Here is a 27,187-nt window from a genome sequence, read left to right as displayed (position 1 = left end):
GCACAGTTGCTGCAGATTTGTCAGCTGTGCATCCATAATGTGAATTTGTCGGTGACTAGTGACTTGTCATGTTCAAGAAACCAGTTGCGGATGATTTGATCTTCGTGATGCGGTGCGTTATCCTGCTGGAAGCAGCCATCAGAAGATGGTACAGTACATGGTGGTCATAAAGGGATGGGCATCTTCAGCAACAATGGCTGTGGTGTTTAAACAATGTTCAGTTTGTACTAAGGGCCCAAAAGTGTGCTAAGAACACATCCCTAACACCATTACACCACCAAAAGTCTGAACTATGATACAAGGCAGGCTGGACCCAGCCTTTCATGTCATTTTGTGCTAAATCTCATTGTTTGAGCAGAAATTGGGACTCATCAGACCAACACCATTTTTCCTCTATTGTCCAATTTTAGTGTGAATTGTACATATAGACATCTTGACGATGTCTATATGCCTAAACGCACTGAGGTGCTTCCACGTGACAGCCGATCAGACATTCGCATTAACAATTAATCGGGTGGAGAATAATAAAAACAAATCTGGTGAGAGTAGCCTGAAAATAAATAAAACGTTAAATATTCCCAGTGAATAGAGATAGACGTGTGATTCTGGAGGCAGATATCAGATATTTCAGGTCAAATATGGATCCTGTGCTGCATTTTTAACAGTGAGACAGCCACGAACTGGATATCGAGTCTCTCTTTTTCAGTTCTACGCTGCAGAGCTCTCTGTGCTGAAAGAGGCCTCGTTCTCATCCACCATTCTCCTTCGGTCCTTTCCACACTGCATCTGTTGATTCCCTCTCTCATCCTCCTCCCCTCTGCTTCTCTGTGTCTCCCTGCTGCCTCATCTTTCACCTCTCTCCTCCTCATCCTTTCTCTTCTATCTTCATTTACTTTGCTCTTCACCCTTTCAAGTTTGGTCTCATCTGTCCTTGTCTTGATATTCTTGGTTTGTGCCTGTCTATATATCTATGTATGTATGCACAGAGCATTACTGAGCTTCACAGTTGTGCGCGTGAACGTTTATATATATATATATATGTGTGGGTGGTAGTGGGAGGGGGGGCAGCTTGCTTTTTAGTATCCCCTCATATGCTGGTCTCTGTGCATATTTAAAGACAAAACAAAAGAAAATGTAGTCGAATAGTTTCTGTTCAGGTCCTGTTTATAATTCTGTGTTTCTGCCGTGGCTATGCATCCAAAAATAAAAGAAGACCTGCTTGTTACAGTGAGTATGGGGCCTCAGTAGGCTTTGTCGCGCCCCCTACTGACACATGAAATAAATAGTTTTTCTACTAACAGCCAAGAGACAGATTTCCTGAAGACAAAAGACTGTGGGCGGGGTTTAGAGACTGGGCCATCTGCGCTGGGGAGGTTACTGAGAGAGAGAGAACCCCCCATACACAGGGCCTTTATTTGCATTATGGAAAAGTGGGTGGGCTTGTGTCGGTGGCCATTTCATATCCCACCAAACCAAGAATTCCCAGAGTCAACAATCCAGAGTCTAATAATTAACCCTTTTGTTTTGGGCTGGCCTTATTCTAGTCAACGCCAACATGTGGAAAAGTACTGAGGCGGCGACCCTTCAGTCGGCTTCAAAACGTCTGATCAATGAGATTAAAATTTATTTGGAAAGGCAGTTCATGGTATTAAGAATTACTTCACCACCCTTTACTCACCAGTATGATGTCATAAACTACAAATACTGATAAACAGAGTCTTTTGGGATTTGAGAGCGTATGCTCCAGATATAGAAGAGCTGATCATAGATGATATGTAACCATAGTTAACAGCTGAAGACCCTTACATTTAGCAAAAACCCAGTACACAATCAGTACCCCAAACTGTTCATATGTACAGGAAACACTGTAGTTAACCTGCAAAATGTGGAAGCTTGCTCAAAACCTTTTATTCTCGTCTCAAATGAACTTTTAACAATAATAAAGGAGTGTCATCACTGACATCGAATGCCTACTGCACCAGATTATTATTTTTCTGAGGAGAATGTTGCTACTGTGCCCCAAAGTGAAAACTCTCCACATGCTGAACTCATGAGGACAAGGTTTTACTTGAGAATTAAGAGGAATTTGTATATGTGTTTGTGATCCAAATAGATTGTTTCCTCTCAGCAGAGAAGTAGCAGTCTGTGGAAATCATCACATGCACATTATGTCGTCTGCAGAGCCCCCAGGTGAAAGTCAGAAGTATTTAAAACAAGCAGCTTTTGTACATTTTTTGCTAAAAATGTTGATGTTCTCAATTCTGAAGCAGCTTTTCCCATTTTTTTTTTCACTTTAAATGCAGCGTTGCCAGGATAGTTAATCATCTGTCAAGATTTATTTTTTAGTGTAACTAAAGAAAGTCACTTTCACCAAAATCCCAAATTATTTCAGCGATGTGTAAACCAATGTGTTTAAACTGTGAGGAGATGAAGTCAGAATCATGCAGGATTTCCTGAGTGAATATTCTTCAGGTGCTGATTTCACTGGCATGTTTACTTTGTACATCTTGATGCATTCTCAATCATCCAGGTAAGTAAATCTCCAAAAGTTGATTCTGTTCATCTGGTCGTAGCGTTTTGTGGGAGAAACGTTTCATCACTCGCCCAAGTGACTTCTTCAGTCTCAGGTTTAGTTTATACAAAGCACCCTTACACTGTGAGGGGAATACTTTTCCCTCAGTGGTCACACATTATAATCAACTACAGTTACAATGACAGGAAAAAACAACAACTTTATTTGTTGTTTATTTGTTGGAGGATTCATCTGTCAGGATCTTAGATGTCAGCTGCACAATAATACCACCTTTAATTTCTGGGACATCAGTCTTTAAAGTCAAAAGTCTTATTAATGTGGAAAACACAACACAAATATTGCATTTGCTTAAAAACAATACTTCTACTTTGCCCACATGTAAACTGTAGACAGTATATTAAGTCACTTGTGTTAATGTCTTAAAACATTTCCAAACAATAACAATGAAAAATCCTCAGTTTGAATGAAACGCCGTGAAGCATTTCTTATGTTTTCGATAACTTTAAACGCAATTTGAGAACGAAGCCAAAGCAACAGCGAAAAACTGCAACAAGCAGGAACCTGCATATAAATATTTTACCAGGGCTACCGTCTGCCCATGGATGAGGAGCCAGTATGTGTGGCGGTGACAGGCATCAGAATATAGGAAGATGCAGACGAGTGCCGCATACATAGCAGTCCCTCCCTGATATTTTTCAAGGGAGATAACTGAGAGTGTGTGGTTACGTGGAGCGACAGGCTGTGACTCTGAGTACTGGGTATTTAACACCTAGTGGGATTGTCACCTTGAAGTTGGTCCAGAGAGTCGTTGACCCACCCTCTGTCATCATGCGAGTCGTTACAGTTCACAGGAGCCAAAGTGTGATAATGTGTGACCCTTAACAAGTCACACGACGAGCAGCCGTGTGTTCTCAGACAAATATCTGTAGCTTGGTACAGCAGATATTTACTAACAAGTAGAAGACTTATAGAAATATAAGTCTTCTTATATAGACAACATATTTCTATAAGAAGACTTATTGAAATATAAGTCTTCTACTTTTGACCAGTCTGTTCACGCGGTGATAAAGAAACTTATGGAAAAAATAAGGAAAACAAAAAACAAACATATACAGTGGAAATAAAATATGCAACCGTGTATTACAACAAGAAAATAACTGTAATGTCTGTCACTCCATTCAGCGACTGACAGTCAGTCCTCATAAATCCCCTCCTGCAGTAAAAGCAATGAAGAATCTATAGTCTTGCTTCCTCTTTACCTGAGCAGCTCCTCCATGTTCATTCAGATTTTGAATACTAGATGGACTCTTCACCTTACTGGTTTAAATGTTTGCCTACCAAGTGAAAACTCTCTGGTTTGATCCTGGGAGGAAACACAAATCCCTTTGAGGGATCTATCAGGAAGGACATCTGCTGTAAAAACCCTGCCAAGCCAAATATGCAGAGCTACCTGCTGTGGTGACCTCTTGTGACGAAGGAGGAGGCAGCTGAAAGTAGCTTCATGTCACATGCAATTTCATTTAAACATACATATTATACAGGCAGTAACTGTTCAAAGGATTGACAGTTGTGCCTAATTATTTGCCTGAATGTGCTGAAACATGTGCAGACACTAACAAAGAAGGAGAAATGCTCAGTAGTAAAAAGTATACCCTAACAAGGATAACTGATGAGGCAGTATAGGAAATATAAACTCTTATGTCAACCTTTACTGGCTTGGCTTCCATTTAGAGCAGACTGATCTAGTGCGAACAATCCAATTGTTGGATAAGGCATTAGAAAGAAGTCACTGTGGTAAAGAAACCACAAAAAAGCAGGAAAATCAAGGTCAGACCCCTGGCTGTTATTAGGAAAAACAGCAAGGAGACAAAATGTTACCACAAGTTTAACCATCCTGCGATATTTACATGAGCTGGAAACTAATTTAAATCTTTACAGATTTATGCAAATCAAAGTTTTTCCTAAAACAACATGCAAAATCCTTAAAAGGTTTGTGTTACTTCTGCACAGCAGAATTCAACACCTGGCGACATGTGGGTAAAAAAAAGTCAGTGATTCTGAAATAAATAAATAAATAAATAAATAAATAAATAAAGTAAAGCCCTGAATGTTGACAGTAGTGGCCCAGGTGGAGGTATCAAGCATCACAAGCAAATATCAAATTTAAATATATTCTCTCTGTTTGACCTTTGACCCGTACTGTGACCTTAAATTTGTCCTTCCCAGTAGCAGAAAATGTGTAATGCTGCAGCGTAAAGTTGCGTGATTTTTTTAAAAAATATATTAAGTGACGTGACTCCCAGAGTGCGCACCAATGACATGCAAATTAAACATTTGCATTTTCACTGTTGGTGCCCCACATTGTTAAGTGATGAACTAAGTTTGGTTGTGGAGATCTACAGAGAGACATGCAGCCAAGAAGAAGAAACCAACATGTCATGTTACATGTCATAACATTATCCCACCTAAACACAACATGCTGGTCTGGCCTGGCAGGCTGGAGCCCAGATAAATTTACCGTTAACAGACCCTTTGTGTGAACCGAACTTGAACAACGCTGCTTTGTATTGTGGTGTAATTTTGTCTCTACGTGGAACTGTTTTTTTTAATTTATTTTAAAATGTTAGAACGTATATAAGTGTGAAATGTAAAAAGTTCAACATCGTGGGAAACCGCCAATCATGCATTTAAATTGTTATATTTGGATTCAGCAAAGTCAATAAGAAATGTCACATTTCATCTCTGAAAAAAACCCGCTGACCAGTGTTATAGTTTAATGCAGATAGTTTGTTTTGATAAACAGTTAAAGGTTTTTAAATTACAACCTTTTTCACATTAGTTGCAATGTTTTGCGACTGATTGTATGAGCTGTTTGGGGAAATGCATCTTGTTTTACAAACGCTGTAAAAAATTTGAGAGTAATGGACAAAAACTTTCATTTCTAGCTTCAGTAGAATGAAATAAGAGCTGTAGTATGAACTGGCTAATTTCCCAAACCTACACCTCCACCTATTGGTCACTGTGGCAAACTCCTTCTCCAGACATGCCAGATTTGCCCAGAGCAGCATGGGGTTTCACGCTGTGGCAGTTATCTTTCACTCGCATGATTAACTATGAGCTATAGATGCACAACTGAGAAAAGTGGAGTATTTGGTTTGTATTCTTATAAAATCTTAGCAAAATAGCAGAAAAGACACTGAAATTTTCTACTGGAAATTCCAACCAATAATTATGTAAATATACTTAGAAATCATTTTCTTTTATTCTTTTCCATGTAAATTATTAAATTATTTAACCACTATTACTATTAGTAATAATGATGATGTAAAGTATTGTGATGTAAGTGCTAGTGAAGTAGTGAGTATATATTGTGAGAAAGAAATATTTTGAAAAACTTGCCCCAAATTAGAAGCCTCCAACTCCTGGTGGGAGACAAAGCTGATGGAGGTAAGGTCCTGTGGGACTTAAACCAGACTGACAACCAGACATATTGGTGTTTGAGAAGGAGAAGCAGACCGCAGTGGTGATAAATGTGGCAATCCCAGCGGACAGCAACATCAGGAAGAAGCGGCACAAGAAAATAGAGGCGTACCAGGGGCTGAAGGAACAGCTGGAGCAGATGTGGAAAGTGAAGTCCAAAGTGGTCCAAGTGGTAACATTAGCATTAGATGCTGTAACTCCCTAAACTGGAAGAGTGACTTCAGAAGGCAAATGTGCCATAATTTCACTAAACCTCCGTTGCTGCACAGACAAAGCACAGGAAAATGAACAAGCTCACGCGTGAAATGCGGATGCTTTGTTTTCACGTTGAGAAAACTTGTTCAGAACACAGTCGGTGCTTTATAAAAAAGAAGGGTCTTATTTGAAAATACAATGCTTACATGCGTTTTCTGTCATATATGCAGCTGTTTGACACATGCGCGTTTGAGTGACGGTAACGTCTGATTTTGACTCAGATAACCAGAACTGGAAAAAAATGTATTTAATGAGTTACCAGATTACTGTAGCTGCCGCACATGTTACTCCCAGCCTGTTATTTATGAGCCTTTCACGTTTTGAGCATTATTCTGTCATAGAAGTAGTAAAGGTCAGAGGTCATCCTCCTGGTACTGAAAGTGCCGCGTGCTTCCTGACCTGTGCTGTCTGGCGCTCTGTCGTCACAAACAAGGAAACCATGTTCGCGCTAACGCAGCGGTGCGTTCAGGTACTGTCAGAAAAGTGACCAACAGCTCTTTCAGGAAAACAGGTACGCACGTGGTAGCGTGGCCGAGCGGTCTAAGGCGCTGGATTAAGGCTCCAGTCTCTTCGGGGGCGTGGGTTCGAATCCCACCGCTGCCAGACATTTTTCAAGTACACATAGAAAGCTGCAGTCAATACACACAGAATATACTTTAAAGGAAGAACATCATATATATATATATATATATATATATATATATATATACATACAGTATATACATTGGGTGAATGTGCAGTAGTAGCAGCAAGCAGGTGAATTCTGTACATTAATATGAATAGACATCTGGCTATTTTACAGGATAGACAATATAAACATATTTAAAATTAAAGGAATTGAAATGTACATTGTGCCTTGGTTTAGTGTCTGGAAGAGTCCTGTCTCAGTCAATTATAGATGATGTGAGAGGGCGGGTGTGTGTGTTTAGGGCACGGATGGCTTGGGGATAGAAGCTCCTCTTGAGTCTCTCTGTCCTTGCCCGGAAGATGCGGAACCTTCTACCAGAATGCAGAAGTTGGAACAGTTTGTTGCCAGGATGGGACGGGTCCTTCAGTATCTGCGCTGCTCTAGTCCAGCATCTCCTGGTGTAGGTGTCCTGAAGCGGGGGGAGAGCAATCCTGCAGCAGCGTTCTGCTGTATGGATCACTCTCTGGAGAGCTTTTTGGTCCTTCACACAGCTGTTCCCGAACCACGATGTCATGTTCTGTGTGAGGATGCTCTCCACAGCGCCTGTATAGAAAATCCTGAGGATCTTTGGAGAGACCCTGAACTTCCTCAGTTGTCGTAGGTGATACAGGCGCTGCCTAGCCTTTTTGGTCTGGACCTGAATGTGGGCAGCCCATATCAGGTCTGAGGAGATGTGGACACCAAGATACTTGAAGGACTGCACCCTCTCCACTGGAGCTCCATTGATGATAATGGGCTTGTAGTCTCTGTGCTGACCCCTTCTGAAGTCCACCACCAGCTCCTTGGTCTTGCTGACGTTCAGCTGGAGGTGGTTGTCCTGGCACCACGATGCCAGATTCTTCACTTCATCCATGTAGGCCGCCTCATCGTTGTTGGAGATGGCACCCAACACCACTGTGTCGTCAGCAAACTTCACAATGGTGTTGGAGCCATGGGTGGCCACACAGTCTGAAGTGTAGAGGGAGTAGAGCAGTGGCGAGAGGACACATCCCTGAGGTGCTCCTGTGTTGATGGTGATGCTGTTGGAGAAGCACCTGCCCACCCTCACCACCTGAGTTCTGCCAGTGAGGAAGTCCAACACCCATGCACACAGACGGCTGTTAAGTCCCAGATCCCTCAGCTTTGTGAACAGTCTGCAGGGCACTATTGTGTTAAACGCTGAACTGTAATCAACAAACAGCATTCGCACATAGTTACCCTGTTTCTTGTCCACGTGGCTGAGAGTGGTGTGTAGGACGTGGGCGATGGCATCCTCTAAGGGGATTTGCATAATGACTACTTTTATTTGTTTTATTATTGTTATTATTTCATTTCATCCCACAATGGCAGCTACAGTTACTCATCTCCATTAACTGGAATCACTGAACAAACACTGGATTGTTTCCACTGTGGCCATGTTGATTGCCAAAATCCACATGTGACAAGTACATGCCGGTTTGTGAAACCATACACTCACTGGCTGTGACTTGTGATTGACAAGTTAGCAAATGATTGTGTAGCTTTATACAGATCTATTTTGAAAGATAGATTGACTAAAAGCCAAAATAGGCTTCATTTTTTATTCAGTATAACTCCAAATGAGTAACTGAGATCATAAATCAAGCATCAACGTGCTTACAGAGGTCAAGACAGGAAACTGTTTTCCTTTAGACTTCAATAGGACCTCAAGTATTTTTGCAACACAGCTGTCGCCATCTAGTGGTCTTCAGATGGAATGCAGGCTCAAGACACTTTCACAGTAGCTGATTTGCTATAGTTTACGCTTTTCTCCAGTGCCACTTTTCATGTAGTAGATGTATGTGAGGATACTGCACATGATGTTTAGGTTCTATATTTATTGTTTGCCTTAAAAAAAGTCTTAATTTTCGTTTAATTTTGAATTTTCGTTTTCAATTCAGTGTAAATTCACTTACTTTCCAGGGTGGGTTTGCTCATTTCAGTTCACCTTTATATTGTTTGAACATGTTAAGTGTTTGGCTTAAAAAAAAAGATTATAGACGGTCGAGGTTTAGGAAGTTCAGATTAAATATTACACAAACACAACACTTAAAGTCATGTATACATCCAAGTCTAGATAAACATGCAGCAGAGGCTCCTGATGACCATATCAATAAATATTACAGCTAAGAGTTAAAAAAAACAACAACTTATTATTGAATTGAATGATTATTGAAGCTTTGTAAACAAACAATGTAGTTTAAATTCGTTTTCCATTTTATATTTTTATTTAGGTTAACATTTTTAGGTTTTAGTTTTGTTTTAAACCACTATAGTAAATAGTGTAGGGAGAGGAAAAGTAGGGTTTAGGGTTAGGGTAACCCTAACCCAAAATAGTCTTCTTAAGACTATTTAAATCTATTTGGGGGCTAAGGGTGTCAGAAGTCCGAGGTGAGGTGGAACACGTGAACGCAGCATAGCTGGACGCGGCGGAGAGGAGAAAAGAAAAGGGCAACGAAGCAGCCCGGATAATTCAGCCTCGCAGTCTTGGCGCCAATCCGACTTCAGAGGGAAATTAAACGGCTCGGTTTTCACTCACGTTGGAATCAAATTCGCAGCCGGTTGCTGCTTCTTTCAAAGCCTTCGGTCGTCTGCTGTAGCCAGCCAGCTAGCTTTGTTAGCACACTATCCATCATTGTCATATTCATCTGGCCCCCTTATTTCTGCCTGTAGTCACGATACTAATAACTCAGCAAAGCACCGGGACAATAGAGGTGTGTTTCTCCAGGGGGATCGAGCAGATACGGCAGCAAAATGGGGGTGAGTTGCATGTGTTTTTCCCCAAAAATATATATATGAAGCGAGGTGGCACAAAGAAAGGTTTTTAGCTCGTCAGTGGCTGATTAAGCAGAGGAGATATGAAAGAAAGAAAGAAAGAAAGAAAGAAGGAAGGCAGGAGAGAGGGAAAGCGAGAAAGACCATGGTGGATGGATGTGGCTGAAGGTGCTGGTTTGGCTGTTAGCCGTCTAGCTGCCTAAACATAAACCCAGTAACATAGCATTGTAGCGTTAGCTCGAGCACACACATGGCTTTTTATGACGTTTTCAGCTGGGTTACTGCATCGTCCTTGGCGTTGCGCACACTTAACATGTCATGTGTGTTGTGACATTGTTAGCCCGCTAGCCTTGTTAGCTGTCGGGGAATGCCATTACAGCAAATGGCGAGTACGTTGCTAACCATTAATGCTAGTCACTTGTGTGTGTGTGTGTGTGTGTGTGTGCGTGCGTGTGTGTGTGTGTGTGTACATTTTCCAAACAGGCCAGGATGTGGGGTCTCTTTCCCACCTGGCCTTGGTTAATTCACACATGTTGGAAGTTGATAATATGAGCTACCTGTCTACACCAGCCAGGCCTGCACACACTCTGAAGCTGTAAAGCTGAGTTTATTAACTTTAGCTAGACTTGACTTTGTCCTTCTCTTTGGCTCCAGATAAACCAATCCACGTGTCCCCCCTTCCCCAGCTCAGTGTGCAGCCTCCCTGTGCTTGGTACAGAGTTAATGCTTGGAGCTAAAGTTGGCATTCCTTTTCATAATTGCTCAGCCCTGGAATGAAGGAATTCAGTTAATGCCTAGTTGTTTCTCCAGTGAAGCACCAATTCTGCACCCTAAACGCACCACGACCAACTCTAATAACTCATGGAGTCTTCCAACCAGGGCAATACACTAATACTACTTGTGATTGTTTGACTCAACCAGACAAATAAGTATCTAAATGGCATGGAGCCACAAAAAAATCACTACATCAGGTCCAGAGGATGGGTATAGGAACTGTTAAAGTGTCTAATCTCTCTGTTGCACAGCATAAACGCTATCAGGGTCATTTGTGTGAGTTATGGCTGCACCATCAATGCAGATGCTTTGGACATCAAACCAGGAGCAGGCTTAATGAGAGTAACAGTATCAGAGAAATTTCCCACAGGGAGCAGCACAGGCTATAGAAATACTATACCGCTGTAATGGCTTTAGAATGAAAGCATTTCAGAGAGACAATAATCACGTTATTAAGAGTAATAAGCTCTGCTTTTTCATTGTTTTCCAGGCCTTGATGTATTTTTGGAGCTTCGATCTTCCCGGATGTGCTCATGCGTAGTGTCTGAGGGTCGATCTGTTCTCTGATTGATTTGCCACGTGGCTTTGGGGTTGTAATTAAAACGTGTACAGCAGCACACGTCATTATTAAACAGAAATTCAAAGATCTGCTAATACTCAGATGAGTGGGAAAGACTGCACTCTACGTTTGATCGATTTTGTGTGTGTGTGTGTGTGTGTGTGTGTGTGTGTTGGCGAAAAAGTACAGTGGTATCCTCTGGCTACTACCTGCTTCTGTGTTTGTGGGCTCTGCTGCCACCAGGTTTCATCGTGATTTCTTGTGACCTGACAGGCTGTAGCTGCTGTGCCAGAATGCTGCATTACCTTGTCATTTCGTCAGCACAGGTTACACTCTTTGACAAGAGAAGATCGATTCACCAGTAAAGAAGTGGTGAAAAATGGCTGGCACTGATCACGCGAAGCAGAGAAGGGAATAAATTAAGTGGTAAAAAAAAGGCAAAGGGTTATAGCACCTCTTTGTCTGTAGTGATCTCTGGATTTTGCATTTTTTGTGTGTCTGTGTCAGGGTGAAAAATCTCATTCTGATCCATCTGTAATTCACCAAATGTCCCCTGCTTTTTTTTCCTCTCCGTTCATTTTGTGTCTTCAGAGGAAGTCCAACAGAGCAAAGGAGAAGAAAGCGAGACGTCTGGAGGAGAGGGCAGCTATGGACGCCGTATGCGCCAAAGTAGACGCAGCCAATAAGGTACCTCAGTTGTGGATATGAGTGAAAAGGAGAAATCTTCTGCTGTGGCTTTGCACTGAAGTTAAAAATGCGCGGTTTGATTTTTGTCTCTCTCGCACGCTGTTCCATTGTAAGCTTAAGGCACGAAAAAAAAGAAGCTCGGGGATGCCCTCCTCACCCCGATTACAGCCTTAATTGATATGGGCATGACAGGAAAAGGCAAATACCGCACCATGTGTGCCTTTATGCATAATTAATCTGCATCATTAAATCCCCCACCTGTCTATTCGAATGCACGGCTCCTGCAGCTTGGAGGTTGGCTAGAGCGTTGGCAAACTGGAGGAAAACAGCTCGCACAACATGATCTGAGCTGCAGCAGCCTCCTCATTGGGATCATGATGGGTTTGGCTGGGTCGATTACTTTTGTGTCACTTTGTTTCAAAATGAGTTGCCCCCACTGTGGTGGATGTGATAACAGCAAAGGAATGCAAGAAAATCTCCTAAAGTGGACCATAGTTTCAAATGAATAAATGAGCAATTGAACCTGATTTTGAGGGTCCGTCTTTGGCCTTCATACTTAAATTCTCTGAGCCTGAGTGTCTGTGGTTTCGGCCCAGTGTGCCATAATCTGTCCAAGGATGAGAGTAGTCTTGATCTTCATAGTAACAAGGTGAAGCTGACCTTTTGTGTCATCGTGACTGACTAATGGACGTGTAGCCTGTCCTGCCCTTATTTGGCTTTTCAGGTCATTGAGCGTAAAGGCTGCTTAAAGGACATGACTGAATGGAGAAGAGTGCTGATAGTTTAGCGTTTTCTCATTCTGCCCTCTCTTCTCACAGCTCGAGGACCCCCTGGCCGCCTTCCCAGCCTTCAAAAAATACGACAGAAATGGGTACGCACTGCTTTGTACACCCGCAGAGGATTTATTCAGTATCCCGTTCCATGAAATTCATTCTTGTTTTGTGTTTTCCGCATGGAGGGAACAGCCGCTTTCCCAGAGACACAGACTCATAAACTCACACGTTGACTTGTCCTCCCATTCCAGGCTGAACCTGCAGATAGAGTGCAAGAGAGTGACCGCGCTTAACCCGCTGTCTGTGGAGTGGGCTTTCGAACTCACAAGAGCCAACATGCAGACGCTGTAAGAAGTCTGTTCTCGCCTCCTCTCAGAGTTCGAAGTAGTTCAGGAACAGAGTGACCTATCTTTTTCAGAGCAGAGTGCAGATAGGCCAGAAATTCTTTTTGTGACATGAGATAAGGGCAGATGGCAAGATGTGGATCTGAGGCCATGAATTAAACGCAGAGTATAAAAAGAAGGTAGAGATTGAGTTACTGTATTTAATATTGTCTCATATTCAGTTTTAAACGGTATTTGTCCAGTTTAGAAAAATCTGAGAGCAAAGAATTCCAATTATTGTGCCATGCTCGAGTTCGTCTGCTGTCTTTCTGTTGCAGGTACGAGCAGAGTGAGTGGGGATGGAAGGAGAGGGAAAAGAGGGAGGAGATGAATGACGAGAGGGCTTGGTACCTGCTGGCTCGCGACGCCGACTCCTCCCCCGTGGCCTTCTCCCACTTCCGGTTCGACATAGAGTGCGGGGAGGAGGTTTTATATTGGTGAGGTACCCAGCCGTGTGTTTGTGGATTTCAGAAAAGATTTCAAACCTCATTTCTGTTATTCTAAGTTTTATCTTTTTTAAATTTGCGCCTCTTTCTTTGCTCTGCAGCTATGAGGTGCAGTTAGAGAGCAGAGTGCGGAGGAAAGGGCTTGGCAAGTTTCTCATCCAGATACTCCAGCTCATCGCTAACAGGTAAAGAACTTCGGTTGTGTGACTATGGGAGGGAAGATTGTGGTGACTGTGAAGTTGGTTACAGGTGACCTGCACTGAATACAAACACAACTGGAGGATGTAACATCGCATTCACAGCACATTTATCATAACAAATGCTAAAACATGGGCTACATCCATCTTTTATATACAGTCTATGATCACGCCTTCAGGTCACTTTACACTAAAGACAAGTGTTTCTTTTTTTGTCCTCTGTCCAGTACACAGATGAAGAAGGTGATGTTGACAGTTTTTAAACAGAACAAAGGGGCCTACCAGTTCTTCAGAGAAGCTTTACAGTGAGTATGCCGGCTCTTTAACGATTAGGAAATATGGAGGGTTTAACTGTAATGACACAAATGTTCAGCCTTTGAACGTGTAGTCTGGAGTATAATATAAGGTTATAATATAATATATGGACACTATATTATATTATTATGGAATATGATATAAGGTTAGTTGTCTGTGAAGTTTCTCAGTCATCCAGGTCATCGTAGTCTGTAATGACCCCAAGAGGGTCATGGACCCCCTATTGATCCTCTACCTACTCACACGAGCCAAGGTGTGAAAACAGGTTTCGGGTGAAGCCATCACATGATAGGGTGGGGCTAGGTTTCACAATGGGTTCACCCGAAATCTTGGCTGATTGTGACCCACACCCTGACCCTCCCATAGGGTTTATAATCTGGGACTGTCCACCAATTGCTCTGAAGAAGCTTCTTGGAGGAGAGGTGAAACGTCTTCAAGAAACCTAAAGAAGTCCAGACGCTTTTCTTTCCAAGCCTCTTAGAATATGACGTGGTTCACAGCTCAGTATTAATGGCTCCACAGGTGTTGTGGGTTAGTCTCTTTCTCATGAAGTTGCTGTCTTAGATCAGAAAGGAATGGGCAAAGCTGGCAGTTCCCAAAAATGTATTTCTGGACATAATCCAGGAATTTTAACTCATTTAATTTAATATAAATGAAAGATGAAATCATAGAGAAATGTGGAACTTCTCTGGCCTTTATTCAATGTCGTAACACTGGAACAGAAGCAAAGATTGCAACCGGATTTCCCTTTTAGTCCCACACTGAACTGGCGACTTTCATTTTTAGTGTTCAGTTTTGTTATGATCACTGCGCTGCAAACACGAGGACTGTTGAGGGTTATTATTGGGATAATGGAGACGTCACGGCGCTGCCTTATTGAATTATCTTTTACTTTCTCTTTCGTGTGGGACTGGCGGGTCTTACAGTTATGGCGTCTTAATGTGATCGCCATCATTAGTGCATTAACACTCCAGGAAGTTCCCACTTATAAAGGTCACATACAGGCAGGAAACGGTCCTTCTTCATCTGAAACCCGACTTCCTTCGGTCTCCCATTAACGAAGCTCGCCGTCTCCCCTCACCTCCAGGTTTGAGATCGATGAGACCTCACCGAGCATGTCCGGTTGCTGCGGCGACGACTGTTCTTACGAGATCCTGAGCAGGCGGACCAAGCACGGCGAGGCCTCGGCGGGACACACCCACGGGGGCGGACACTGCGGGGGCTGCTGCCACTGATCGGCTTCGGTTACGCCACGCGATTGGTTAAAAGCCAGCAACTTTAACCGGCTGCGTGCGAAAGCTTCAGCTGCCTGCTAGCCCACGAGTGGTTTTGAATTATGGAGGCCGACAGGTGGGAAAACCCACCTGCGCATTAAAAGCCGGCATCTCGATGCAGCGTGCAGTGTGAGCTTTCGCACGCAGCCTTTTCTATGTTTTTGTTTTGTTTGTTTAATTTGTTTTCCAGCCCCTCGGCTCATTGTCCAAATCATCTCTTCCCATTCTCATAACGCTGTTATTACCAGAACTGGTTTCCAGTCAAGAAAAAGCTGACGGTCTCCATCACGGAGACCGATCCTATCCCATGCAGCTCTCATCATCTCTGTGTTGCTATACTGTATTGGATCTGCTTCTTAAACTGTGGTTCGAGACCTAAAGTTGACTCTTGGCCTCGAGCTGTATTGAAGAAACTCCCCACTTGTGGTCTCTCAAGTGTAAAACGGGATTAGTTGAGTCTTGAAATCACAACTAAAACCATCCAAAATAAGCAGATAAAAATAACTCAGAGTTAGTCAGTTTCTACAATCCAGCTCGGGGTTTTTCTGGGGCCTTTGCACTGAGACGACTTGCTTGTTTCACTGCACCGGGGTCCTCGGATCGGGCTTCATGTGAGAGCCCGAGTTTAGGTCCTGGTTAAACCAGCACGAGAAGCGCCGTTGCACTGTAATATTATCTGTTCTGACTCTAGTTGTAAGTTATTCTGTAACAGAAGACACTGCAGCTAGCAGCAGCTGGCACGTGATACTGCTGTTACATGATTACAATACACCATCGGCACCACCCGCCTCCTCGATTCAGGTAAATGTATCGATGTCTCCCTCGCTTTTAATGCTTACAGCTTATCAAATGAGATTTCCAAGATTGCCTTTTTCTTTCGAGTCTCTCAGTAAAATACGTTTAAAAAAATGTTTTCTCAACATCATCAGTTGCTGTAAATCTGCATCCGACTAAGTAAATATTCCCAGTTTGTCCCCACCTGTGTCATATCGCCTCATTAGAGATGCATGCTGTAACTGGATGCTTTTTCAGCTTCACAGAAGACATCTTTAGTTGTGAAAATTCATCATTTGACCTTTCGGCCTCCTTTTTTTTTTTTTGAGTTTTTCCTGCTTCTTGACCTGCACCCACGGCTGCCACACAGTTCTCATTTTTACTGAGCTTTCGGATTTTCGTAGTACACCCGTTTCCCTCTTTGCTTTTTAGTTTCTGACGACAAATCTGACGCTACTAGGCCTGTTTAAAAACAACTAAGTCCATCCTCCATTGCACTTCTTGCATATCTTGTGGATTTAAGGTGGAGTAGCATCAACAGAGGTCACCGTTTGATCATATAGCTGCTTGAAAACGACACGTGAATGGATGCAGATGAGGGTAACGGCAGCGCACTTGAGGGAGCTTCTTTTTTTTTTTTTGCTTTTTAAATTGTTTGAGTTCTTCCACAGTCTTAACTTATTTTCCTGGCCCCCTCCTGTAAAATTAGGTATTTTTGGGGGTGGGGGCGGGTGGAGTAAATCTAGTCTTAAATTAGGATTACGGACTAGTGGCTTCTAAAAGGTTTAGGTCCACTGCGAGAAGCAGCATCTAAAATTCTCATGTTGGTCTAGAATAATCTTAATTCCCCGCCTGTTCACAAAGCCTTTGATGTGTTTTTGGATTAAATTGCTGTTTTTAAAAAAAAAATTGATTTAGAATTGAGATTGACTGCATTGAACGGGGTTCTGTTGTGCACATTTCCAGCTCCATGTGTCCTTTATTTTTTATTTTTTCCTCTGGCTTTGCATGATTCAGTTAAAAATAATCCTTATTTATCCTATCCTGGCCTCTGGTGCAGTTTATTTTATCCACTGTCTCAAATGAGCTGTTACAGCTCCTGTCCCTTTAATAAGACAGCTGTCCTCTCATTGGCTATCCCTGACAAACTGATGGTTTCAATTGTCATCTATATTAAGGCTCTCCTTGACATCGCACAAAGCCAGGAGTAGATAAACATGTCTGAAACAGTGCTTCTGTGTTAAACTCTGAGTTTTTTGGTTCACAGAGAGGACGTGTACATATGCTGGATCCACTACTGTAACAGCACACCAATGACAGACAATAATGGAAATAATAATGAAAAGCCTGCTACAAGTACGTGGAGTTAGAGGCTGTTATGTGAAGTAGACACACTTGGTGTAAATGCTTGGTACTAAAATAATCTGGTACCAAAGGAAAAAAAAAGGGTTTGAGGAGAAAAATCTTACGGGATCCTGGGATGAAAGCTTTGGTTGTTTCCTGCTAAACGTACATTCTGCACCTGGAGACATGGTGGTTTTTCTTGCTTGGTTGAACTCTGAGGAACAGAAACAACTAAACATGCTTGTTTGCGGGGACTAGACTATCTGATTGAATAGTACAGTAAAAAAATTTTGTACTTCATATGTTACAATTTCAAAAAAAGAGGATGTTGTACATAGAGGTAGGAGATCGATGGACTGACAGTCTCTCTCAGGTTAATCAAACATAATCAAACCTCATCTGTTGTACTTAACAGCCACGCTGTCAGTCAGTCAGCCGCTGGCTGGATTGGATTGACCCACGGCTCAGTCTTGTTACCATCCTGTTTAAAGAAACAACCGGAAAGTAGTCCTGGTATTCAGGAGGAGATTTTTGTTTAGTTTTATTCTATTCTTTGAAAATGTGAAGTTGCATGAAAGTAAATGTAACAAAGTTTGAACAGAGACTGGATCTGCACTCGGTGGTCATATTCAATCCAGGCATGTGGGCAGTTAAAACAAATAATCATAAAGAATTTTAAAAAGGCTCACTGGGAATAAAAAATAAAATAAAATAAAAAATCTTATGTGAAAATGTAATTTTTGGAAATGAGCCTGAATTTAATTTACTTTGAAGTCAGTGAGGACTTAATTTTTTTTTTTTTTTTTTTTTTTTAATGGTTCCAGATACAAAAAATTCCAGATACTGCTTTTGGTCTTTTCTCAACATGTATATAAATATATATATAAATATATAAGCTGTTGTGGATCCATCTTCATTTTCTGGCCTTTTACAGGAGAAACACTTTTTTAAACATGATGTTAATAAAAGGCAAAAAAAAAAAACCTCGGTGTTTGAGAGTGAGTGTTCCAGTCCTGTCCGTAAATGACAATGAAAGGGAAAACTAAGTCATTCTGCCTTGTCAGTGTTTTATGTTACAAATAATGTTACAAATAAAGGAAAGTTGTTTGACTTTTCAAGAAATGCCTCCTTTTCTTTTTCTTTACTTTTTTTTTTTTTTTTTTTTAACATAAGTGAATTTCCATCAGGAAAAGAGGATATGTATGGAAATGTTTAATATATTTAATATTTTTCTTTTTATAGGTAATTTTTCAGATTTTCATTATGCTGTTGTTACACATGTAGCTGCGTCAAAATGTGTTAAGGTTGCCGATTTGCCTGTATAGACCATTCACTAATGCTTAACATATAGGTGTGGTGTATATTGCCAACATATAGAACGCACTGTGGAGTGATTTAAAACAATATGTTAAATTTGACCTCTGACCTCTCCTCCAAAGTCAGTAGAACTAAAGGTCAAATAATTGTTTTTTAGTTTCATCCTATCACTGTTTCTACTGACAACATACAGGTACATATGGAATTTTATATATTGGGATTCAAAATATTTAAATTATAATTTGCATTCAAATACGATGGCACATTTGACCTCTGACCTCGCTGTTCTAGCTTTCTTTCAAGTTGACCCTATAATGCAACCTTTAAAGAAAAAAATCCTCTAACGAAAGTACTGTCAAGAAAATGAGCTGCCTATGTGAACCTCCTTTTTAAGATTTTAAAAAATATTTGTTTTATCAAAATGAGTGATAATTAATTTGATAAGTACTTTTTTTTTCTTTCATTTTTACGCTGCACAGATTTCTGTGCCGCTTCTGGAACTGTCTGTGTGGCTGTAAATGTTTCGAGGGGGATTCCTTTTCGCGTCGCACAGAAACCGGACGCTGTTGGTACATTAGCTGCAGAAAAAATGTCATAGTTGAGCCGAATGAATGGATGCTGTGAGGTGCCTTTGCTCACATCTGTCCAAAATGACATGAAGCTCTGAGCTTCCATCGCTCAGCTCCGCCGATTGTCGCCTCCGGTAAGAAAAAGAAAAGAAAAAAATGGGAATGTTTGTGCTTGTCTGGTTAATACAGCTTAGCTTCCACTGGTTTATCATTGAGTTCAGTTTAGATTCATGTTATTCGACCTCGTCGGGAGTTAGGCCACACTGACCCGTGCACAGCTTCAACTTTTCCTCAGTTAGCTTCTCAGAAACGTCCCGCTGCATGGGGATGCTTTCCCTCTTAGCTTGTTAGCAAGCTAAATGTTGCTTGTGTCAAATTGGGTACATTTGAACTCAGTTTAGCTCCTCGGTTACAGCCTGCACAACTTCATCAGAACATAAACAACTGGATTAATAAGAAAAGCGTGAACAAGTTGCACTTTCTGTCAACTTTCAGCTAGTCAGGGCACCATGGCAACGAGGATGAAGCTAAAGCTGAAGACTGTATTTTTGCTCTACTTCATGGTCTCGCTCCTGGGCCTCATCTATGCACTGATGCAGCTCGGTAAGTGAATCCTACCTATGAGCAGAATGAATAATGGTATAAAATTTCAGCATCAGCAGGTGTAAAGGAGTCAAAAATGTGCAAACCTGAGTGGCAGAGCTTCACTTTGCTTTGATTTCTTTGTGCAGGCCAGCGCTGTGACTGTACAGAACATGACTTCCCTAAAGACCGCACCATATCTCGACTGCGTGGGGAACTACACCGTCTTCAGGAGGAGATGAGGAAGTTTGAAGTAACAAAGCAACCTCAGAAGCAGCCAGCCAAACCGTCCCTGCCCACCATCTTTGTTATCACGCCGACATATGCAAGGTAGTCTTCCAAGCGACCATTGCTTGGTGTCCACCCTCCGCTGTGCATTCCTGCACTGATCTCACCCTCTCTCCGATTTCCATCTGTTTTCAGGCTGGTGCAGAAGGCCGAGCTGACTCGTATGTCCCAGACTTTTCTCCATGTCCCTCGGCTCCACTGGATCTTGGTGGAGGACTCGCCACACAAGACGCCTCTGGTGACCGACCTGCTGATGAAGAGCGGCCTGACCTACACTCACCTACACATGCCCACCGCCAAGGACCGCAAACTACAGGAGGTTCGTTCAATTTTATTTTATTTTTGTCTTATCCATGCATGTTCTTGCAAATTTTTTTGTTCCTTATTTAAAAACACTGAGTCATTCTCCTGCTCAGGGTGACCCCAGCTGGCTCAAGCCCCGTGGAGTGGAGCAGAGAAACGAAGGGCTACGGTGGCTTAGAGAGGACAGGAGGGCTCAGCCAGGAGGGGATAACCAGCAAGGAGTGGTGTACTTTGCTGATGACGATAACACATACAGCCTGCAGTTGTTTGAGGAGGTGGGATATTTAAGTGTGTGACTATGTTTATTTCTTTCACTATTAGGCTTATTGCTGATGCTTGCGAACAAATGTCCTCTTTTCCTCAGATGAGGAGCACGCAGCGGGTGTCAGTTTGGCCGGTGGGCCTGGTTGGAGGGATGAAGTATGAGAGGCCTGTGGTTGAAGGAGGAAAGGTAAGGTCACTGACATTTTGCCATGCTGCTGTTTTAAAGATGCAAAAATCCCCTGCATCTAACTGCACCTAAGAGCTAAGCTTTTCAGCTTTTTCATTTGATCTAAAATACTGAGATCATATTTACGATGGTTTGTTTAAGGTCGTTCGCTTCCATACCGGCTGGCGTCCCAGTCGGCCCTTTCCGATCGACATGGCTGGCTTCGCCGTTTCCCTTAAATTGGTCCTGGCCAATCCAGAGGCATGCTTTGACGGAGAGGCACCAATGGGCTTGCTGGAAAGCAGCTTTCTTCAGGGACTGGTTACCATGGATGAACTGGAGCCCAAAGCAGACAACTGCACTAAAGTACGCGTGTGTGCGTTAAGAGATAAGAATGAAGACTTGTCTATAATTATTTTAGAACAGATGATTCAGTGTGAAATGCTTTGTTCTGAAGTCTTCAGTCTTTTTTCTTTATGATTTATGGAAATCGCAGAAAAAGAGACCTTTAAGAAAGAAGTGTTCGTGCATTGGCATTTGCAGTAGTTGCATTACGATTCTAGTAACAGTTTATATATAAGGTCACATGTAGTAATAGTGTGTTTGTGTGCTTTGCAGGTGCTGGTGTGGCACACACGGACAGAGAAACCGAAGATGAAGAGAGAGGAGGCGCTGCAGGCTCAGGGACTGGGTTCAGACCCTGCTGTGGAGGTCTGAGGGAAACGCATGCACATCAACACACACTCACACACACATGTGCACACAGTGTGTGATTATATCCTGCTGTTAATGCTGCATAGGTAACTGCATTGTAAATACTGTAAACACTAAAGTACAGGAGAGAACCTGGTTTTGAGAGACTGTTACACCCGGTTGTACATATAGATGTGTATCGAGTGTGTGTTTTGTCATAACTGTGCTGATTGTATGTTAGTGTGTGCGTCTTTTTCGTTTTTGAGTTTGCGATCCTTGTTTAGCAGTACAGTCGGTGTCAATGTTAAACTACTACCCGATGGGGGCGCCAGTGTATTAGTTTGTGAAGCCGTGCTGCTGGAGCACTGCGGCTTAAAACTGGAGGGAGGGTGCGTCTCATAGCAGGGTCGTCTTGTATCACTTCTGTTTACTTGTAGCTCAGTTAGACGCCTGTGATGTTTCCCGTTCCCGGCAGCACTTAGATGTTTTTATCAGGGGCTGGATGTATAAATGATGTGACAGGCAGAAACCGTGTATATACCTTTTCCAAAACATGGAGTGGTATTTTAAAAAGAAGGATTTGGTTTTTCATTTCATTATTTTTAAATAGTGAGTTGAGTCAATATGATGATGAAGAAAGAAGGGGGAAATACAGACAACCAAGCTTGTCATTTTTTGTGAGTGTCTCATTCACAAACTGCCTTGTAGGGGGAAAAATTACTAAATTTTATCATTATTGTTAGATGATCATAAATGTTTGTGGCTTCATGTTATTGTGGGTAAAACCTTTGCCTAGCATGCCAAAGATCCCCGGATTGGGACTAGGAGCTGACACAAATGCACCGTCGGCGTAGAACAAGTCAGTGTACTCCTATTAGCAGTCCCAAGGGTTAAGTCTGCAAGGGTGACCCCATGGGAAGTAAGGGAGCAGCTCAAAGGACCCTCGTGTACATTTCAGTAGTGCGGGTGTGATAATGAAGTACGAAAGGTTACTTTGAAGGTGTTGGACTGTTTATCACCCCAGTTTTGCTCACACAGCAGATTTGGGCTGGTGATGATTTCAGAACACATTTATCTTTTTTTCAATTCTGGGTCTGAATTTTATGTTTAGTGATACTGAGCTGCTTATTTGAGCTCATGTCTAAGCGTTTTGTGCAAACTGTTATTTTTATATACAAATGATTAACAAGGGAAGCGTCTACTAGACTCTGACAGATACAGGACATTTGTGGTAGATACCGATATTTAGGGGGTTTAAAGCAAAAACCTGATACTGATATCTAGAGTATGTCAGTCACATGGATATAATGTGTACCCTGGTTTAGCAGTGCAGCCTTCAGTGTCGTTCCAGTTTTCAGGCCAAGGATCAGTTACAACTGTGCACTTAGTTCATGCATGGCTTCTGATTTTTGTGTTTGTAAGTCAATATTCAGGATGTAGACCCCTTTTTTTTTTTTTTTTTTACCCCTAAAAACAAGTCATCAGCATCAAAGCAATGTCAATAATCTTTACTCAAACTGTAATAACAATGTCTAGGATTAAGCATTGTAGAGCCAAGGCAGTGAATACTTACTACCGGTACGTCTTTTTTAAGAATAAAAATATCCATGACTGAGACGGTGTTCTCTAAACACGCCGAGCAGTGAACAAACCCCACGGACGACTTGCTGTTGCGTCTTTATTAAGCCCTCAACAACCCGTGTTGCAGACAAAGTGGTGCAACTTAGCAACACGGGCACGACAAACACCCGTGTAATGGTTCCACACCCAACGCATAAGTTCTGGGTTGTAACTGGTGTCATCACACCACAGCTAGTTTAACCCAGTGTTTTGTGAGCAGCTTTAGTGATGCTTTTTAAAAACCACGCTCAAAGTGGAAACCATTTAAGGCAGTGATTAAACAAACATCTCTGCTGAAGCGCATATAAACGAGTTATGCAATAAACAAACGTGTTACGTTTCGACACTGCTGCGATCAGAAAAAGACTTGAATTTGCCTCCAGCGGGCAGGAAATCCCTGGTACTTAAAGATTGCAGAATATGGAAACTCGAGCTGTGCTTCGTCATCTTCCACACTCCCTGCAATGCAACAGACGCTGTAAAAACAGCTAGTGCCTGCTTACGTGTAATTAGTGCCTGTAAGTAACTTCTCTACTGGTGTATAACGTATTTATTACTGTTCTTTACATTGTACAGTGTGATCATGTCTGTCCCTGGCCTTGGAAATAAAAGTAATGAAAAACACACTTTGTCACTTTTGTTTGTCTCCAGTTCTTTTGAACTTAAGTGAAGCTTTTTTTTTTTTAAACAGCAGTTATATTGAAAATCATGGAGGTAGTCTGCGGTGAGACAGGCTTTTGCGGCGTTTAACCTTTGCTGCCTGCAGCAACTTGACCCACCACATTCATTGTGCACATCTGTTCTCTGAGCGTGTCACTTTCAGTAGTCAAGCTGTGATATATGACTTGGTCCCTCTCCTCTGACCTGTCACGCAGCGTGTCTGTTATTTTTATCACGTTGTCTGCACCTAGCATCGTCTATAACGCCGTCTTCCAGCCGGATGTTCTGCACATTCACCACATCCTCACCTCACCGTCCAGATACCGAGCCCCAACTTGTCTGTGCCTGACAGCGACCATTGCAACCTGCTCAGTCATGGGTGATTACTCTCTCGTGGGCGGGGATTCTCTAACCTCAGAACAGCTGAAGTTGCGTGATTGACAGCTGGTACGCCCTCTCTAAGGGGAAGCGGCCCACTTGGTGACTATATTTGGAGCGTGTGGAGGTGTACTCGCGGAGGGACTCCAAGATGAAGATGCAGTGGGAGATGAGTAAGAGGAGCTGAAGTCAGAGCTACATGCACGCCACTGTTGGACCTTGATGAGTCACAAGTGCAGCTGCACGAACACGCAATAGACGATATTAGTGGTGATACTGAAAGAAGTTGTATTATTACCTGTAAAAGTATGAGCTTCACTGTCATGAATAACACATCATTAAACTCCTTTTAATCTGTGTGTGTTCCTGATGGTGTGTCATCACAGCTGCAGAGGAACCCTCTGCACGCGTTTACATGAAGGTGCACAAAGGGCTATTAAATGTGACACGGGCAAAAAAGCAGGCATTGACACACACACACACACACACACACAGAGATAAACAGCTCCCAGTTCCAGTCCCACCCAGACCAAGTGTTCACTGTGCAAACACTACCATATCATTGACCAGGCTAACTGATTTTAATCTGTATACACACATTCCTACTCCAGGGTTTACCTGCATTAGAAGTTAACAGTTCAGGGTGTTACACTGACTCACGTGTGGTTTTTAAATGTCTTCTTGCGGCGAGCAAATCAAGGATGCAACCAATTACGGGAGGTTTTGTGCAAGATTTGCAGAGAGATTAATGTGTTAGTTGTGTTTGGATGAATGTATCTGTTTTGAGATGATAACACGTTTTGCAGGAACGCCTTCAATTTGAATCACGACCAAGATTCGTGCAAGAGTGGAAAAACTATAGTTGTTCTCTACATATCAGTCAGTCTAGTTTAGGCCATTCAACAGGCCTAGTTTTCCTAGGGTGAGGCACAGGGTACACCCTGGACAGGTCGAACACAGGAACTGACAACCGTTCACACCTAAGGCTAATTTAGAATGACCAATTGACCCACTAACTTGTAACTGTCTTTTGACTACGAGAATAAGCCAGAGTACCCGGAGAGAAACCATGCAGACACGAGGAGAAAATGCAAACTCCACACAGAGAGGCTGCAGGTGGATTTGGACCCAAGACCTTGCTAGCCAAGATAAGCACACTGGTAAGAAATAGTTACAATCTTTCAAGGACTCCTGGGGCACCAGAAACTTCTACTGATCCACCTGAGAACCTGTTTCAGACACTGTTCAGCCAGAGGCCAGCCAGCAGACTTCTGATTTTAGTAGGCATTTCCCATCCAAATTCAGGAGGCCTCTGGCATATCTGGAAGACTGTTTTCTCGCAGAGCTAGGAATGTGGGATCGTAGGACGGAATGTGCAGTCCGATATCGACGTATGGCACCGTTTTATGTTCAGACCATCTAAAAGGTCTCTGACACTGGCTTTGGTCTTCCTATGGATCATTTGACTCGTTTTGACGCATAGATTTGAAGTGTGATTGTGTCAATGCCGAGTGTTTGCAGACGAGTCGACGTCTTTCATACAAGCTGCAGATGGCGGTCTGCTAGAAATCCGAGCACAGTGAGGTCTTTGGTGCAACACCCTCTTTGTGTTCATCGTGTAACTAAAAAACAGGGATGCTCTACTGAATCCAGTTCATGCCATATTTGTATGCTTTGAAAGCGTTTGGTGGGATTGTCTGCACTGAAACGACACCTCCCTAAGTATTGCAAGTGTCCTGCATCGACCGCGTCTTCTCTTGTTAATGCACTTTAATTTGTGAAGCTCTTTCTTTCATTAAAACTTTCATTAGAATGTGACCAATTATTTGCCTTGTGGAGAGAGAACAAGGCCAAACAAATCATTGATCTTTGGGCGTGCTTGTCCAGATTTGACCAGAGAAGAGCACGGCATACCCTCCACGACACTAAGTTAGACGTCCAGGGGGATTCAGGGCTACATCAACATCTATTGTGCCATCTGTGAAGAGAACAAAAAGCTACGTACGTTTTAAGGGAGTAAAACAATACTTCTGTTGTAGAAATACCAGTGATAAATCAGTGCATCCACCGGTGCTCAGTGGAAACAACAGCAAATGTTAAATTGGCAAACTTCACCTTCAAAAAGTCAACAAACCCTCAAGACAGCAAGTTACTGATGTGTAGCACAGATCATCTCTTTCACTGTGATTTTTGATTCATTCAAAAACAGAGAAGCTATAGAAATGTTTTTATGTTCTCATGCTATTCAGCAGAACTAAAAGATTCATATAAAACTATTAATCGAATAATAAATGATGGTGTGACTGAGTGAATTAGCTCCAGCTGTGGTGTACAATTCAATGACTAAACAATTACACAGAGTCTGAAATGTTTGTTAATACAGAACATGTGTACTTTTACTCCAGAAAAAGTTTATGTACAACTACATTACCATTACCACTTTTCTATGTATAGGATTTATGGCAGGATACCTCTTCCCTGTGTTTCCCTGTGTTCTGTAGCTCCACAGCTGGAGACCAGAGTGCTGAATCTACAACAGACATAACTAAAGTTAACCTGCTGGTTAGCTGCACAGAGCTGCACCCACAATTCACAAAAATTAGCCCACCTAGCATGCAGCAGCTATAAGTTATAAGACCCTTTAGATCTGCACAAAGTGACAGAAACAAACGTAACTGTTTTATCAGATCATTGTCAGACTAGTGATGACTAAATGAGGCCTCACGGAGTGTGCGCTACATGACCCTTACCGTGTTTACGCCGTGTTGGTGTGTTGCTTAATAGCGACATCTGCTGGGTTTAAAAATCATTGCAGGCACGCTGGATAAATTCATTCATTCAGTTCAGAATGGTACATAAATGTTATATTCCTGATGTTAACAACACATTCTGTGAAGAAGTGATCTGGTGATCCTTATTTCGCCCTTATGGCCGACCATGCCACTCCACTGGCAAATGGATACAGTCCAGCTGATCTTCTCATGGGAAGGAGGATAAGGACAACTATTCCTGTCATTCCATCACAGCTAATAATAAGCTAACAAACTTACAGACAAAAACAGAGAAAAAACTGCAACCGCAGACACAGACCAC

General features: G+C 42.3%; 2 protein-coding genes and 1 non-coding gene across 3 annotated transcripts; all 3 read left to right on the top strand.

Moving 5' to 3' along the window:
• The first annotated feature begins 6,789 nt into the window (after positions 1 to 6,789).
• On the top strand, positions 6,790 to 6,871 carry trnal-aag (transfer RNA leucine (anticodon AAG)). The gene has a single exon. It is a non-coding gene; the product is annotated as a tRNA-Leu (tRNA).
• A 2,478-nt stretch (positions 6,872 to 9,349) lies between these two features.
• On the top strand, positions 9,350 to 18,067 carry naa40 (N-alpha-acetyltransferase 40, NatD catalytic subunit). The gene is made up of 8 exons (XM_004554329.3): positions 9,350 to 9,713; positions 11,653 to 11,748; positions 12,567 to 12,619; positions 12,773 to 12,868; positions 13,183 to 13,341; positions 13,452 to 13,535; positions 13,775 to 13,852; positions 14,950 to 18,067. Exons 1-8 carry the CDS (start codon positions 9,708 to 9,710, stop codon positions 15,095 to 15,097), a joined length of 720 nt encoding a protein of 239 aa, XP_004554386.1. The 5' UTR covers positions 9,350 to 9,707; the 3' UTR covers positions 15,098 to 18,067.
• Positions 18,068 to 19,096: 1,029 nt separating this feature from the next.
• On the top strand, positions 19,097 to 23,680 carry b3gat3 (beta-1,3-glucuronyltransferase 3 (glucuronosyltransferase I)). The gene is made up of 8 exons (XM_004554330.5): positions 19,097 to 19,274; positions 19,636 to 19,743; positions 19,872 to 20,052; positions 20,146 to 20,329; positions 20,427 to 20,588; positions 20,678 to 20,764; positions 20,906 to 21,109; positions 21,362 to 23,680. The coding sequence occupies exons 2-8, from the start codon at positions 19,650 to 19,652 to the stop codon at positions 21,458 to 21,460; spliced, it is 1,011 nt and encodes a 336-aa protein (XP_004554387.1). The 5' UTR covers positions 19,097 to 19,274; positions 19,636 to 19,649; the 3' UTR covers positions 21,461 to 23,680.
• Positions 23,681 to 27,187: the final 3,507 nt, after the last annotated feature.

Source organism: Maylandia zebra, linkage group LG3, assembly GCF_041146795.1.
Source record: "Maylandia zebra isolate NMK-2024a linkage group LG3, Mzebra_GT3a, whole genome shotgun sequence".
NCBI classification, from domain to species: domain Eukaryota; kingdom Metazoa; phylum Chordata; class Actinopteri; order Cichliformes; family Cichlidae; genus Maylandia; species Maylandia zebra.
The sequence above is the reverse complement of the archived record's forward strand: the minus strand, read 5'-3'. Positions and strand labels throughout refer to the sequence as shown.

Excerpts from the sequence above, each read along its gene's own strand:
- naa40 (XM_004554329.3), top strand. Across the intron at positions 12,869-13,182 it reads AGAGCCAACATGCAGACGCT|GTACGAGCAGAGTGAGTGGG; the intron begins GTAAGAAGTCTG and ends TTTCTGTTGCAG. Across the intron at positions 13,342-13,451 it reads GGGGAGGAGGTTTTATATTG|CTATGAGGTGCAGTTAGAGA; the intron begins GTGAGGTACCCA and ends TTTGCTCTGCAG.
- b3gat3 (XM_004554330.5), top strand. The coding sequence starts at position 19,650 with ATGGCAACGAGGATGAAGCTAAAGCTGAAGACTGTATTTTTGCTCTAC. Across the intron at positions 20,765-20,905 it reads CTGTGGTTGAAGGAGGAAAG|GTCGTTCGCTTCCATACCGG; the intron begins GTAAGGTCACTG and ends GGTTTGTTTAAG. Across the intron at positions 21,110-21,361 it reads AAGCAGACAACTGCACTAAA|GTGCTGGTGTGGCACACACG; the intron begins GTACGCGTGTGT and ends TGTGCTTTGCAG.